The 15,897-nt window shown below is 42.2% G+C and overlaps 2 protein-coding genes and 1 non-coding gene across 5 annotated transcripts in view; 1 reads left to right on the top strand and 2 right to left on the bottom strand.

The window, feature by feature from the left end:
* The window catches only part of LOC135391714 (protein chibby homolog 1-like), a 30,096-nt gene extending 27,479 nt beyond the window's left edge, over positions 1-2,617 (bottom strand). The window contains exon 1 of the mRNA XM_064622115.1: positions 2,603-2,617. The gene's annotated coding sequence lies outside the window, so the exon portion shown is untranslated. The remainder of the gene's footprint in view (positions 1-2,602) is intronic.
* Positions 1,813-15,897, top strand: part of LOC135391712 (TBC1 domain family member 9-like) — a 39,531-nt gene continuing 25,446 nt past the window's right edge. For all 3 annotated transcript variants that reach the window (XM_064622111.1, XM_064622110.1, XM_064622109.1), the window contains exons 1-12: positions 1,813-2,007; positions 2,688-2,799; positions 3,864-3,915; positions 4,054-4,131; positions 4,704-4,877; positions 6,700-6,833; positions 9,813-9,878; positions 9,947-10,023; positions 12,882-13,007; positions 15,309-15,441; positions 15,529-15,636; positions 15,717-15,808. In XM_064622111.1, coding sequence (XP_064478181.1) covers positions 1,964-2,007; positions 2,688-2,799; positions 3,864-3,915; positions 4,054-4,131; positions 4,704-4,877; positions 6,700-6,833; positions 9,813-9,878; positions 9,947-10,023; positions 12,882-13,007; positions 15,309-15,441; positions 15,529-15,636; positions 15,717-15,808 — 1,196 coding nt within the window. In that variant the 5' untranslated portion in view covers positions 1,813-1,963. The remainder of the gene's footprint in view (positions 2,008-2,687; positions 2,800-3,863; positions 3,916-4,053; positions 4,132-4,703; positions 4,878-6,699; positions 6,834-9,812; positions 9,879-9,946; positions 10,024-12,881; positions 13,008-15,308; positions 15,442-15,528; positions 15,637-15,716; positions 15,809-15,897) is intronic.
* Positions 7,806-7,878, bottom strand: Trnaa-agc (transfer RNA alanine (anticodon AGC)). Its single transcript has one exon. It is a non-coding gene; the product is annotated as a tRNA-Ala (tRNA).

The following is a 15,897-nucleotide window of genomic DNA, read 5'->3' as shown; positions in this document are numbered from 1 at the left end:
AGCTACAAGGTCATCCAAATGAGAACATCTGGTCCTTTCGGTCACCTGATACCGTTGTCGTTTTGAAAACAAAAATCCGTTCAATAGACCGTCCGCAAAAAATTTGTGAAGAAACACAATTTCTTTCTTTATTTTGTTCATTGTGCATCTTCCGAGACGAGTCTTTCCCTTCACCCCCAATGTGAGAGGGTGAAGGATCACAGTACTGCCTCATGCGTCGAAGATGAGCTTAACTTGCGGGAACAAAACAAAAAGAAATGTATCGGGTGACGCTATCCGATCTTCCCTTATCTTGGGTTGCATTTTCTGTTATCTTTTAATATTTTCCAAGACGCGAGAGGCGATAGTGTGCTCTTTCACCCTCTCATATTGGGGGTGAAGGAAAGTCACGTCTCCGAAGATGCGCAATGGACAAAATAAAGAAAAAAGAAATGGTGTTCCTTCACAAATTTTTTGCGGATGATCTATCGCACAGATTTTTGTTCTGAAAACGGCAACGGTATCAGGTGACCGAAGGGACCAGAGGTTCTCATTGGGACGACAATAATTAACAAGTTGATTATTGAAAGTTAATTAGGACATTGCCTTCGGAGTTTGCTGGTGCCCTTCAGCATATGCTATATTGCAATTGATTTCACCTAGAAAAAAGTGATATATATATTTTTTTAAATCTGTTCTCAGTTAGCCGGGACACCCTGTATATTTTTTTCTAAATTCGGGGGGTAAACATCGGGTAAATAAAGACATGTTGTAAATTCATGCGAATTCGGGTGGAAAAACTTCGAGTATGCTAAATCTGGGGGGAAATCGAGCTCAGTTACTCAAAGTATATGTACTGGTTTGGTACAAACGACGATGTTTCAGTTCAGTTTATTTGCACGAAAGCATGATGCTGGGGGGCTGGGCAAAAGATATGATGTAACTGCATTTGCTACCAAACAAGTTTGTGTGCATTCCTACAGACATCTCAGTGAGGGCAATTTGCCGGGTAAAAATCAGGTTTCACCATAAAGAGGCAACCTTCAATTTGGGGTGCAAATTCGGGTTAGAATCGGGATGTCAGGCTCTATCTATATACATATAGGGTACTACTTTTTCGAGTAAGATACAAATTTTGGGTGTATTCCTTTTTTATTATTATTATTACCTTTAATATAGGTACATAATTCAAAGTGAAAGTGGGTGCTACTTAACCATTTCGGCATAACCGTGTGAAAGCATACAGATGATTTTTTGTCACATTTTGCCAGACCACACCGTTATGTGTATATCTACACAAAAATTTATTTTGTTACAGCCACGACTTCTGCAAGAGTATGACAGCAGTTGTACAGCAATAGTATGATTTATTCTCAACCTTCTAGATGGTATATGTAGGTTGCAGAAGGGGCTGCAGGCTGCTGTGAAGGCTGCTGGATTTGTGAAGCCTGAACGTTATTGTTTGTTAACGCTGTTCCACCGAAAAAGAAAATACAAGCAATCACCTTCGCTCTTTCGCATCCCCCCCTTCCTTCCTTCACAACCAGTCATTTGTCCAGACAGCTCCCATCCCCAACGCCCCTCACTATGATACTTCTATGATCACGCCCCTACCGTTCCTACTCTGCGCTTACGATTCTGAATAAAGATAAACCATTGTCCATTTAGTTATATCGCTATATTTTACGGAGCAAGAAAAAATTCTATTCCACAAACGCCCTTCCGCCGAAGCATTCTTCGTTTTCACTTATGGTCACCTTTGCTCCTTTGCTCTTTTCCGGTTTCCGGCGCGTCGCGATGTCATGTGAACAGAAACAGACGACAGACGTCAGGTCGGTCGCTCGCTTTCGTTGGATGTAAACATTGGCTCGTCGGATTGGTTTTGTCATGTGAACTGTATCGCGCTTGCTTTCTTGGTATTATGGCACTTAATTTCACGTGACAGTTGCTCATTTTTCGTCATATGCACTAACAACCAACCAAAATGTGGGTTACGCCAAAAGAAGTCCTTTTAGCGAATGCTCTGTGGTAAGTTTCGCAACTTGTTCACTGTACACCCCCTTGTCTGTACGTCAGCTTGCATTTGAGCGAGCTTCTACCTCTGCTTTTTTTTTGTGCATTCGCAGCTGTTGGTTGTAGTAGTCCCTGTCTTTACGTGCGAGACATTGTTTCGGCATACGAGATATTACATCCTTTCATTCCGAGCCGATTAAATCACCATTTCGTAGTGCATTTCTGGCACCGTTCCAACCCATAATGACACAGATGGCTCGGAATATGTACTCTTGTCTTCTAAGCCACGTCCTGGTGACGCATGTTTAAGCCGTGAAGCGCGCCTTCCATAATATCAATGCAGCACTCGAGAAATAATCTCTTCATCTCCAATCTCGCAGCTCTGTATCATTGTTTTTTTAACACAGTGCGGTACATCGCTTGACAGAACGCGCGGAGCTTTGAAGTCTTTACTGTCCGAGCCGATAAATTCGTCAAGAAAAGTATATGCATGCCCGTGGGCCAGAACGACAAGTCCTGCCCCTATCGCACGCAATCCGATACCGATCGAGAATTGTCATCGAATTAAATTCGATTGAACGTGTTGTGTCAACAATGAAAGCGTACCGACCTTGCAGCAGCCAGCTGGTGTCATGGTCAGAAGTATCACTAAGAAGGGTACACAATGTTATCTGCCATTTTGCAATCTCTTGCAGGGTTACGGAGGTGACAAACCAATACTTCACGCTACAGAGGAGAAAAGGTCATGGCACTAAGGGTCTGTCATCTTTGTTGGTTGAAACACTGGATGCTGTTATGGACACTAAGGTGAATAGAAAGGAACATGGATTTGCAGTAGTCTCATTTCACCCTATCAGCAGCACTCACAGAAGCACCCTTGAGTTTCTAACTTCAGATGTCCTGGTTCTGCTGGTGCGATTTTTTTCCCTTTCGTTGTGTTACGTAATGTCCCTTAGTAGCATATAGTACATCAAAAAACCTACATACAGACACACTCTGAAACATGACTCACGTAGTAGGCAGCACTAAGGAATCCTGTTAGATCTGGTCTGTTAATAACGTTTCTTACATTGACCTTTATTTTCACCACCTATAAAATTTTCCTAATCTGCCTTAGTGAACACAACACAGGCTATTTACGTAAAGTATCTGGACAAATTTTTAGACAATTCCTCGAACGAAGTAGAAACTAAGAATGAAGAAGTGGAAACGAAGCCAATGTAATTTGTTTTGTTTTTGTTTATTTATACCTTTTGACTTTTTGGTTTGTTGTGATACATACAAGTACTGGTTAGAACGCACCCAGGAGGAATTTATATTTAAGATGTAAAGTACTTACCAATTTGAAACTTAGTCACAATTAAAGCACCAGTCCTCTTTAGAAACCACACACTTAGCCCAGCTCCGTTTGCACTCCCCAAAACATTTTTGGAAGCCTTCATTGGAAACAACAAAGAGCTGTCTTATTCTATTCGTTTGAATCTCCCAAACAAACTGGAATCCTTTTTTTTTTACTTTCAACTTCATTTTGATTTCACAGTTTTTCAATGACCACCTCTGTGACTATCTTCCTTTTACAAAAATCAAAATGCAATTGAAAGGAAAAAGATTTCAGGATGTTTGAGAGGTTCAAACGAAAGGGACGAGACAGCTCTTCGCTGTTTCGAAAGAAGACTTCTAAAAAAGTTTCAGACAGTGGGAAAAGTAAGTTACTTTTTTAAATATAAATCCATTATGGTTACTTTATCATTAGTAAGGTAAGTACGTTAATTAGGTTAGGTTATTGGGTTCTGTATGTAGGTTACGTTTTCATATATAAAGCATTGTATTTCAGCAGCAAGGAATAACCTTTTTTTTTGTCCCTGTGACAGCCGCTACCATACCGAATTCTTCACAGTACCCCAAATTCCGAAGTCAGTTACGGTAAGTGTGCGCCCGCATTATCTGTTTGTTCTCGTTATTTCTGCGCATATGAGCACAATGTCCCGTATGCTCCAAATTCACACACAGTGCTTTTATGCTCATGCCACTATTTCCTGTTTCGTCCTGTTATTTTTGCAGAAGTGGCTTCTTCGCTGACCAGAACAGAAATATTTCAGAACTGGGAGTGGCTCGAAGCCAACCTTCTAGAAACATTAAGTAGGTACACCTCTTTTTTCTGAGCAGCAGTTTTCATAAATGACACGTTATCGTTTTCAGTTGAGAGTCTGAAAATGACTTTAGGCACTAATTTCAGTAAAAATGTTACGATATTTAGTGTTTAAGCTTATTTTGATAATAGTGCAATGCTAAACTTATCCCACCTGTCATTATCATGTACACCATTCACTGAAATATGTCTGCTCGGATGAGTACGTTCCGAGGAGTCTTTATTTACTCTTAGACTTTGCTTGTTTGTTTGTGTGTGCATGTGTGTGTGTGTATGTGAAAGAGAGAGAGAGGGGAGAGGAAGTATGTTTTTCGATAATCAGGTTCATTTTCTGAGTTTATCAGGTTTTACTGTGAGTGAAAGTGATGCAAGTAGGTTTTACAGTAGGTTTTACAAATAGGTAAAAACAGGATTTGTCGGGTCTGACCCGCAACATGCAAGGCTTTATTTACAGTGAAAAATATATAATAGCCAATGAATATCAAGCAGGATCACGTTTCAAACTTGCAGCTACTCCCGTCAAAGTATAAGCATGTTTTCATGCAGAGCTTTAACATTGCAGGGAATTTTGAATCTGAAAATGAAGCGACAGAGTTTGTTTGCTGCAAAATCAAGAGCCTGGTTGCGCAGAGCGGAGCAACGACGCAGGTGGAAGATGACTCGCTCAACTTCAAACAGAATGCCGCAAAGTTCGCTCGGGTCTTCAACATGTCAGCAGACGAAAAGCTCATCAACTGTAAGTTGAGAAAGAAGTAGTTTTTAGAATATGTCCTGTGCAGAAGCATTACTGTAAAGATTAAATTTTGTGTCAGAAATGAAGTTTAGCCCTGAACATAAAAGTACGCTTTTCTCAAAACAGTACTGGGTGGCATCTTCTGCAACATGTTTGAACTTTTTAAATGCAGGCAGAAACAATTAGCATTCTGTGTTGTACAATTTTGGTAATACACGTATATGTATTTTGTGAATTCATTGCAACAGTGCTCAGAACTTGGGTGAAATTAGAATGGAAATTGAACTGGAAGGCTAGCATACAGGCATCTGGCAAAGAAAAGTATGATTTAGGTTTTAAAAATAGGCTGCACCACGACATAAAAGTTTGCAACTTCCTGGGTGACACACATACATATTCCATCAAAATCGCAGCTTTTATACATACATACATACATACATACTTTATTGTGGTGTCTGCAAACAGCAAAAGCCTAGAACTGCAGTGCACCCTAATTACAAGTTGAGGTTACTGAGAACCTCCCGTCTGAAATGTTTAAAAGAAGGATAAAATAAGTCAATTTCAGAAGTCATCGAGTTGAAATATAACTGAATGCGGCGGGTGGGCGACTGGCTCGCACGTATGTTGTCTACATAAAACAAGTGCATGTGTCGGACAGTGCGCGCGGGTACATGAAAACACACAAGATCAAGTATAGATCGAGCATCCAAAAGGTTGTGAATACTTTTATATAAAAAAATAATATCACGGCTTGATCGACGATCGCTCAAAAAAGACCCAGAGGGAAACGTTTTGACATAAGAGGGGAACCTCCGGTAGGCGATATTCAAATACCTCCTCAAGACCGAGTCTAGACGAGAACGACCAATACAATTCCAAGCAACAGATCCGAATTCAATGACAGGCAGTAAAAGACTACTAAAAAGCACTTGTAGACAAACAGGGTCACTTAAATCTGAAGTTGTTCTACAGATCAGGCCAAGAATACGATAGGCTTTTTTAACAATATTTCCAACGTGTTCATTAAAGGACAGACGGCAATCAATCCAGATGCCAAGGTCTTTAACAACAGGCACTCTGCACAATTCGTCCCCTAACAAAGTGTAGGTAAAAACAATAGGGTTCACCTTGTTGGTTAGTGTCATCATTTTTGTTTTGCTAGCATTTAGTACAAGCCCGTTATCCGAACACCAGCGTGAAGAGAGAGTATGAGATTTCTGCAAGTATTTGACACATGAATATCCGTCACGCGCCGAAGCGTGCTCGTTGTAATTTGCTTTTACGGAATTGATTTTTGGCTGTGAAACTTTCGTAGAAATACTACGAAAAACCCTGTGATTTTGATTAGAATAATGCATTGTAGCCAAAAACGTCCAGATTCATGAAAAAATGCTGCCTTTGCTCGACTAATTTTCATGCTTAATTAACACAATTAGCTGAATTAATGCACGACACCAACCGAACCTACCATGGCATGTGGGAAAAACATTCACGAGCGTCTCCCAGGAGGTAGCAGATTTTTGTGTCATGTGGCCTATTTTTAAGAATTAAATAACACTTTTCTCTCGAACGTCCTGCATTTACCTTCAGAATGCAAAAGCCCATCTTGAGGAAGCCTAAGCAATGGACGACATGGAAAAACAAACATGGGAAAGCGACTGTGTCATGTTTGTTTTTCTATGTTGCTCGACATTCCAACAGCTTGAAGATGGAGTTTGTCCATCAGCTCGCCTGCGTCTGTGTCATATTATGGAATGCAAAAGTGTTCAACATATCAACGTGCGTTACGACAACTGCAAAATGAAACGTGTTTGTGGCTTTATAGATTACTCCTGTAGCTTCTGGAAAGGCAGGGTTCCACGCCAAGGTTGGCTTTACCTAAGCGTCCACCACTTGGCCTTCTATTCTTTTCTACTTGGACGGCAGACAAAATTACTTCTGCGTTGGACGGATGTCACTGTAAGTAATATTTTTATCTGATCGAGCTGATCAGTTTTTGCCGGTTACGGATCTTTCGTTTGGCGAAGACGGTATTAGAGAATAGGGAGTAGAGTAGGGCTCTTCCTGTCTGCATCAGTATCCTTGTTCTCTGGCATTGTTTTCGTTGCGTTGGTTTCTTATCTTCATCTTGCTATTGCAATTGTGTTAAGACAAGATAATAAGTAGATCCTGATGTTTTAGGGTTAAACCCGATTTTTCCCCGAATTTGCACCCCGAATTGAGGTTCACCTATCTAGGGTTAAACCCGATTTCTACCTGCAAAACTGCACCTAGGCTAGGCACCTCAAAGCATCGACATACTAGTTTCTCACAAAATATGCGACTGCCCCTTACTTCTGGCACTCTGGATAAACGGTACAGTGAACGTTTATTCTACAATAATGCCCGATTTCTCTCCGAACTTAGTGTGATGGTAATTTTTCTGCCCGAATTTGCATGAATTTTCGACATCAATTTATTGACCCGATTTCTACCCCCTGAATTTGGAAGAATATAAAACCCGAAAACTTCAGGGTCTAATAATAAGGTGTTAGAAACAAATTATACAGGGTGTGTGCAGATACACTCCCGTGGCATTTGCGCACGTAACTCGTTGTCTGCTTACCTGACTAATTTCTGGTGGCGCACGACGGTGCGTTCAACATAAAAAATAAGCAAATCGACAAAAGCATCGGCTTCGTACTTTGGCATGGCCTTACATTGTAGCCGTGGTCACAGCATTACGACAACATGAATTGAGAAATGACAGTTGGGATGCGGGCCCCCACAGGCAACAGCAAGGAATAGAGGAAGGTATGCTAGCTGATTTGGGCTGCTGCCGGCGAGCATGTGACTTCTATGGTCCTAACCAGTCATTTGTTAAATCTTACAAATTGAGCACAACATGCATTTCATGATGAAAGATAAAAGATGAAAGTCACTGGAAAGGTTAGCCAGCTGTAGGACTCGAACCCACATCTTCTGGATTGCTGGTCCAGGGCTCTACCAATTGAGCTAAGCTAACACGCCTTCTCAGCAACTTCCAGGGTGCGTCATATGAAGGGACAAACCAGTCACTCTCTCTCACTCATCCTCCTTTCACTCTTACATTTTTGCACACTCATACACACATTCATACGACAGGGATCGACGCAAGCGGCAAAAGCAGCCTTGTATGTGATTGTCCCTTCTTTGTTGTTCCAGCCTCTGAACATCAGTTCTCTCATGCATTTTATACCTTGTCTTGTTTGCACTCCTGCAGTGTTTCTTCAATGTGACTTTAGTTTTTTGCACCTGTCAGGTCCCATAATTTTTCTACGAAGCAACTGGCTTCTTTGAGACTATTTACTCATAAAATTAATGCCCTTTTAAAAGATGAAGAACTCCTTTAAATACTCCTTGTGCATTTCTTTTGTCACTTTATTTAGCACCCTTGAAGTTAAAGTGGTTGAAAAACATGTCTCACCGCATGTGTTTAATGCTCTGCTCGTAATATTCTAATCCACATGTTCAGTATGACATGTCATACTTGTCTCCGAAGTCTATAACACTTACAAAAATACACTTTCCAAAGCTTGATAGACAGAGCATGATGTCAAATTAGGCATTTTCCAATGGCCGGTACCCCTAGTACCGTCCCATAAGAATATTTGAATATTCTTATTCTTTCTAGAATATCTGTTTACAAACAAGCATCAAAACAGCTCGGGATAGAAAATAATCTTATACGCATGTGCGTTCGTTTGTTCAGCCGCGTCTCTACACGTCGTTTGTGCCAATCGCGAATCCCGCGGGCTCGAATGCCCAATTCGAGAAAATATCAAATTGCTACCCTTTTTGTGGTGATGTAGTCAAGAGGAAGTCTTGATCCCTTCAAAAACACGAGGCTTGCTTGCTTTGCCGACGACAAGTAAGCAGCATGGTTCTGTGCCGGTTGCGTTTGCCCACACTGTTACGGTGATTCGTTCCTTATTCCTCTTCCCATGGCAGAAGTATCGCTTTTATGAGAAACAGACTTGCAAGTAGAGCCTGAAGTTTTACGGTTTAACCCGATTCTTCCACGAATTTGCACTCCGAATTGAAGGTTGCCTCATTGGGGGAAACCCGACCCGGCAAATTGCCCACACTGAGACGTCTGTAGGAACGCACACTAACTTGTTTGGAAGTAAACACAGTTACGTCGCCATTTGTACCGAACCCGTTCAGTTAGTTTGAGTAACTGAGCAAGATTTCTCCAGAATTTAGTGTACTGGCAGTTTTTCCACCCGAATTTGCATTACTTTAGATCACATGTTTATTTACCCGATTTTTACTCCCCGAATTTAGAAAAAAAAATATTTCCCCAAAACTTTAGGCTCTGCTTATAAGTAATAAGTAAACTTTGCATTTAATAAGTAAAGGTGTCCTTGAAACACCAGCAGCTCGCCCGCCGGCGCGAGGCCAATGCTTTTGAACCGATGCGTAGTCGGGTGCGGCGTTGCAAATTGTTTTAATAAACCTGTGCACCCTTTCATGTGTTCGAATTATCAGGCATTTTCCGCCATTGAAATACACATGGCTTTGCCGTGACTCGGGCGTCGCTTCGAATTATCCGGAAGTTCGAATTATGAAATTTCGAATTAACGTGATTGCAGTGTATTATATTTGTGAGGCCGAAGGGATAGAACGAAGGTGCATCTCTTGCAGAACCAGATTTTTGGTTTGCAATAACTTCCAAACGCGGTGTTGCTTCGGGATGTGATGGCATAGGACTCTTGTGTAATCAGGAGACAAATTCCCTCTTCATCAACATGACTTTCCAAAAAGCAGAACGATCATTTTGCAACCCCTTTAAGTATCTTTTACGAGGCCTGCATGTTTTTCTGTGTATGGCAGAAGGGTGCCAGTCTTTTTGGTCATCCAATGCCTGCGTGAATTCACACGTGCACCGAAAGAGACCTGTGTGTCATTTCTTTGCAGACGTTGGAACGAAGTAATAATGTCTTGTTCCCAGAGAGTATTCTAGTCTCAACACGCGAAAAAGAGGTGAGTTGCACCATACCCAATTATTCAAAGTGACGCAGATTGAACATGTTGCATAATCTCCTTCCCAGTACTATTTCTCGCTGTTCACTCGCGTTGAAGATACGTTTGCCCTCATGGAACAACTTGCCAACATTGCCATGCGACAGTAAGTGTTACGCTCCTTACTACTACTTACTTAGGTACTTACTACGCTACTTGGGAATCATTGAGCGCGTTAAGTAGGCGCCTCTCTTTTGGCGCACCCAAAAAAGGGGGAATATGAGACACCCGAAGCGGCCACTTAAAAAGGAAAAACAGCTTTGGTGCATTACACTGCTCTCTCAGTGATGCAGTTTCCTGTCATCTGCTCATGCAGTGCACAGACTGAGGGTGCGGTGGCTTTGTTTGGACGACAGCGGGTTTGGGGACATTTTCTCTCAATAGCAAATGACGAAACGATGGAATATCAAACGATGGAAATTTGTAATAGATGTCATAGGATCAGTTTTCAGTGAAGGTGACTGTTCGGTGTGAACATAACCGCATTAAGCCCTGCATGACCCACGAATAACCGCCAACATTCACATGGAAGTGGCCAAAGAATGATAGTTGCCCGAAATGGGAGAATTCTGTAATATAGTACACCTATATTTTGCTTCCAAGCATACTATTCCATCTAATTAGAAGTACTTTTCTGCCAACGCCAGCCAATTTCGCCTGGTGGATTGCGCGCTCGACAGGAAATACGTCATGCCAAATGTTTCAAGCCCCAAGCACTTGTCGTCTGCTTTGGTGCACCTATTTGAGATGGGAGCACAAAAACTGGTTGGTACTTGACACTCTCAGGTGCATCGTTGGTGCATGTGTTGTGTTAAGGGAGTCGAGTATTAAAGATTTGTGCCCAGGGGCGCCTACTTAACACACCCATTGCTTAAAGGGGTAGTGTGCTCTCCGAGCAGAAATGTAGATGTTTGTTTTCACAGGTAGTGCATTCCCTGATTTACACAACCGCTGTATCTTTGGATTAATTTGATGATACTAGAGGTATAATTTATTATTGGCATTTTAACTCATTAGAATCTGTGTGGTTAGAAATTTCTGCACAGAGAAGCGTCAGTGTGACGACACAAACACATGTCCTTGGCGCCATTTTCACGAGGTCCCATCCTTGAGAACAACTGTCTTCAGCTGCTCCTGCCGCAGAATTCTTCACGTCTGGTTGCAGGGAATATGTGGGGAAGAACTGTGGGAGAGGATGCTGGTCTATGACCTGGTGTGAATGTCATGGAAACGTCACTAGACTTACGAGTGGGGCCTAGTTTTTTGGGTAATACCCCAAAATGCAAGATATTTACCTCCAGATCCAAATTAGCCATTTATGAGTTTGACCCGATTTCCTCCCAGAAGTTGACTGTTCTTGGTAGCTCCATTGTCGCTACCGACAGACAACCTCGTCATGAAGCGATCAAAAATACATCTTTCAAACTCTTATTTGCTACCATTAATTGGATATTGACATTATCGCACTGTGGCTGATATAGACTTGCTGAGCGAATTGAAAGTTTTTGCTTTGTTTCTTCAGCGTGTCATAGGTCACAACATGTGACCACCATCGGTGCAGTTAACATCCGGTTAAATCATTAGGAGCGTTTGCAAATGCAAAGAGTTACTTTGCAAGCGTCATAAGTCACAACTATGCTGGCTAAGCTGGCTAAGCCTTTTCATCAAAAGGCAAGCATTGCGGGCGCAGCAAACATAAACTAACGTAAACAAAACCCCGTTATTGGATGCTTGCGCTTATCCGTGCAGCGCGATAGCAAAGCGAAAGTCGTGAAGGCGAAGCGGGCAATTGTGAAGCATGTCTCGTATCAATAAACAGAAGTGTGCCAAAGTGGAGACAAGTTGTCAGTACTGGTGTGTTTAACAACCTAATGGGTAAGAAACAAAAGTCTTTGGAGGCCTGGTGTGCAGAGTACAAAGCCCTAAAAGTTGTAAACAAGAAGGAAGGCAACGAAGAGTGATGTACGTTGGTGTGCAAGTACTGTCACAATTAGAAGTGGGAGTGACTCAGTATAGAATCCTCTGATTGGGGAGCGGCAAAACCATTCGCAAACCATTTAAGTGAAAATGATTCACCAACACTCCCTAATAAATATAGCAAGATTTCACCTAAATTTTGGGAGGAAAATGCCCCCCCCCTCCAATTTTATTGAAAAATGTAGTAAAAAAATCAGGAACTAGATATGAGGAAATTTTTCTTCATGCAATACCCCGTACCTGTGTATCTTCTGTAGTCTCTCATAACACGGGAGTGGAAGAACTCACAGGAGAGTTGCTTGGAGTGAAACGTTCCTGCTGGACATACTCATTTCAAAACGCTATTCAAGTAGGTCAGCTGTATGCGCCACTCTGCAGTTTCTCTCTTTTCACACATGCGTGGGAAGCGACCTCATTGAGAGATGCCCAAATATTTGACTTCCAATATTTCCTTTTCTATTTTTCCTTAATACTGTGTCATACAGTACAATGTGTGCATGATGTAACAAACCACAAATAGCAAGGTGTCACAAGTGTCCTCAAGGTGTCACAACCTCTTTAATGCGCAGTTGGGATGTTAAAGGGGCACTAAAGTGCAAAAATTCCCCGTGGAATGAAAGAGTCCGTTACCTTAACAACAAGGGCAAAAGGAACGTGATTCATCGGTTGCGTCGTTCATGATTTGTAACTGAAAGAAATCGCAGTGTACGCCTTCCTACCCCACTCTACGCGGAGGGGCTTCGGTTGAGGGGACCAATGAGGGCCCGCTCCGCAATGTCGACCTTTTTGAGGAGAGGAAGAAGGAAAGCATGAATTGCAGGTTATTTCGACTATAAATCACGAACTACACCACAGATGATTCCCGTTTCTTTTGTATTGGTGTCGAAGTGACGGCACCTTTCATTCCGCAAGGAGAGATTTTTGCACTTTTAATGCCCTTTTAAAATAGTGATGGCGTAACACAGTGGGTGTCACTTATTCCTGCAGGCTGATCTGTGAAGAAACGTACGCGACTGATGCGCACCTTGCCAGTAAGCGTAGCCGCAACGTCCCCAAGAAGGCCTCCCATCTCAAGCGAGACTTAGACGCACGTGCGCATAGTGAGGCGTACAGGTTCGTTTGGTGCTTTGTTACTTCTGAGCTGTGATGTGGTTCACCTGACGTATGTACATTTTTTTAATGTGTCTGTGTTCTGTAGGCAAAGAAAAAGATAGCTCTTAAAAATCCTCAGGCAGCTGTGAACCGTGACCTCACATGCACATGAGTATTGGACAGTTGACGTTTGTTTTGAACTGAAGGCAATAACTTGAAGCTTAATGTTAAAATATGCACACTCTAATACCGTAGTTTGGCCTGTTTGACCATCTTTTTTTGCAAACGGGACATGGAAGCAGCGTTGAAATTAACTCTGGATGGCATACTTACTTACTGATATGTAGTGCGACAATGAAAGTGCATACTATGCTTCAGAATCCTAAAATAGCAGTGAAAAAGGCTTATTTCGTTCTTTTTTCTTTTTTTTTCGGATAACTACATGAACAACGTAGAATGAAAGGGGAAACACCTTTTTAATACTCAGTCTACTGGAGGAGCAGTGAATAAAAAGTGACTCGATTGTGCACTTTACAAATATAGTTTTTTTTACAATACAACCCCAAGTGGTCTCATTATTCTTTTACCATGAATTAGAGATGCAGAGCATCACCATGGCCAATAACATGCATACACCTTTGTATTTTCAGTTTCTTTCTATCTATCTATCTATCTCTAAATCAGGGGTAACAATTTGGTTTTCTGTTTGAAGCCATAGAACAGGCCAAAAACAGGTGATAGCATGTTAACAAATTTTCTTGTGGGAAATATTAAAAAATTTCGGGTAGGTAGTATTCGGGCTGCTACTGCTATGTTCCTGCGTCAATACGTCTCGCACGGGACACTGAAATGACAGACGTCGGTTTTCAAAGTTAAAGTATTCCCGAAGTACATGTCCGCAACTTGCCAACGATTGTCGTTAAGTGCGGAACGGACAGCGGTGCTCGTTGGTGGAGCCCCTACTTGAAGAGCAACTGCGCGTTTACTCCTTTGTGGACGTGTTGACCCTGAAGTGGGCGGAGTCTGCTGTCCTGTTCTTCCCGTTGAGCTTTCTTTCTTACACGATAGAGCCGACAACACTCCGCATTGCTCATAGCGAGAACCATTCTATTTCTCAACGCACAATGCCTTTTATTATCCACAATCTTAGGCATTTCGAGCCGATACCCTCAATACCTCCACAGTCCTGCACTTTACTACAGATCATCTCAAATTGTAGCCTATAGCACCGCATACACGAATCTATTCTAACTTTACACTTTTGGCAACACAAATGAGACAGGTGTGCTCAGCAAGACGACAGAGTGGATCACCCTTTTGACATCCAACTACAAACGTGTGCCACGCCCGCAGTGACCTGAGGGGAAGGTCGAGGGTAGTTTCGTTATCGCTTTCAACCTTCCTGAGATCAGAGATTCCCCAAGTGGTGGGGCCCAGTTGGGTGCCCCACCCCTTGGCCTCGTATTCCCTGATTGACGGTTTGAGTGATGAAAGTGATAGCTCTCGTGTCGCTCAGCTTTCCAGGATGCCTCCCTACCTCGGTGCCTATTTTAAAGGTGTATTCACATCAAAAGTGGAAAAAGGAACACATGAGATGGCGAGAGGCAGGTCAGACTATTTTTTTTTTAGCAGGCATGTGTGAATATTCAAAGTTTTCTAATAACGAAGTGAATAGTAGTAATTCGTTATTGCATTCTAGAATGCAATCCATGTTTCTTTCCACACGGAATATATTCAGATAGTGCCAAAGCTCTACATGTAAGGCCAAAAACTGCACAAAAGAGAGTGCAATAGAACAAAGTGAGCGCTACTTTATGTTCTGATTTGTGTGAACATAACACGTATACGTGCTGTACACACGTTTATAGCTGTACATGTGCTGCATGTGTATCCTGCCCAGTTATTCAACGATTCACTTCGTATTCGATTTTATAACTGTTGGCTTTGTATTTGCCTTGGCTGTGTATATATTCGCTTTGAACTCGCTTGGGTTAAGTTTTGTGTTCACCTGTGCCTGTAGTATAAGTGGCTATACGTTTGCACTTCTGCCAAGTTCTGTTTCCTGAGTTTCCCTGGGTTTTACCAGAAGGGATAGTAACGCAAATCGTGTGGCAGAAATGGGATTTACTGGGTTTAACCCTGAAGCACAAGCTCTTCGCTTGAAGCAACTGATACTGTGTCCTCACCAGTGTACATACTGTAACAGTATCTCATCTTCCATGGTCAGGAATTAGTAATGCTGCATGAGTATATTCTTTCGTACCTGGTGATGTATAGTGCACAGTCTCATTGTTCTCAGCTTGATATTCTCGCGCTGCACAGGACAATGTTCCGTCTTCCAAGTGACGAACGCCTGGACGGCACCGTCGACTGCTACCTGTGGACGCCGTACAACAAGCAGCATGTCTGGGGAAAGCTATACCTCTCATCAAACTACATATGCTTTGAAAGCAGGGTGAGCAGATATGCGTACTAGGAAACAGAGCGAGGTGGTTATGTCGTCTGGCTCCGCCTGTTTTTTTAGCCGAATGCCTCGTTTCAGGTAAAAAACCTCGTCAGTGTCGTGATCCCTCTACGAATGTTGTTGCTCGCCGAGGAAGTACCAAAACATGCTTTCCCAAATTCTATCCTGCTCACAACCAAGACAAAGGTACGTTTTTGTTTGTGTGTAATTTAATGTCATTGCATTCAATTTCCATGTGTGGGAATCATGTGGTTTGTTCTGTGCAGGCCAACTTTCTGTTTGCTCAAGTTGTAGACCGCGAATTCTTAGTTGAAAAAGTGTCCGAGCTCTTGGCCAAACTTCCATCTACTTCTGTAGAGTGAGTATCCACTTGGTCCATTCCAGTTTGCAGTGTTGAAAATGAACACACACAAAGATTCTACTCTTCCTGTGCCTTCTGGACAACTG

The sequence above is a fragment of the Ornithodoros turicata genome, chromosome 4 (assembly GCF_037126465.1).
Source record: "Ornithodoros turicata isolate Travis chromosome 4, ASM3712646v1, whole genome shotgun sequence".
Lineage (NCBI taxonomy): Eukaryota > Metazoa > Arthropoda > Arachnida > Ixodida > Argasidae > Ornithodoros > Ornithodoros turicata.
This window is presented reverse-complemented; position numbering and strand designations above follow the sequence as displayed.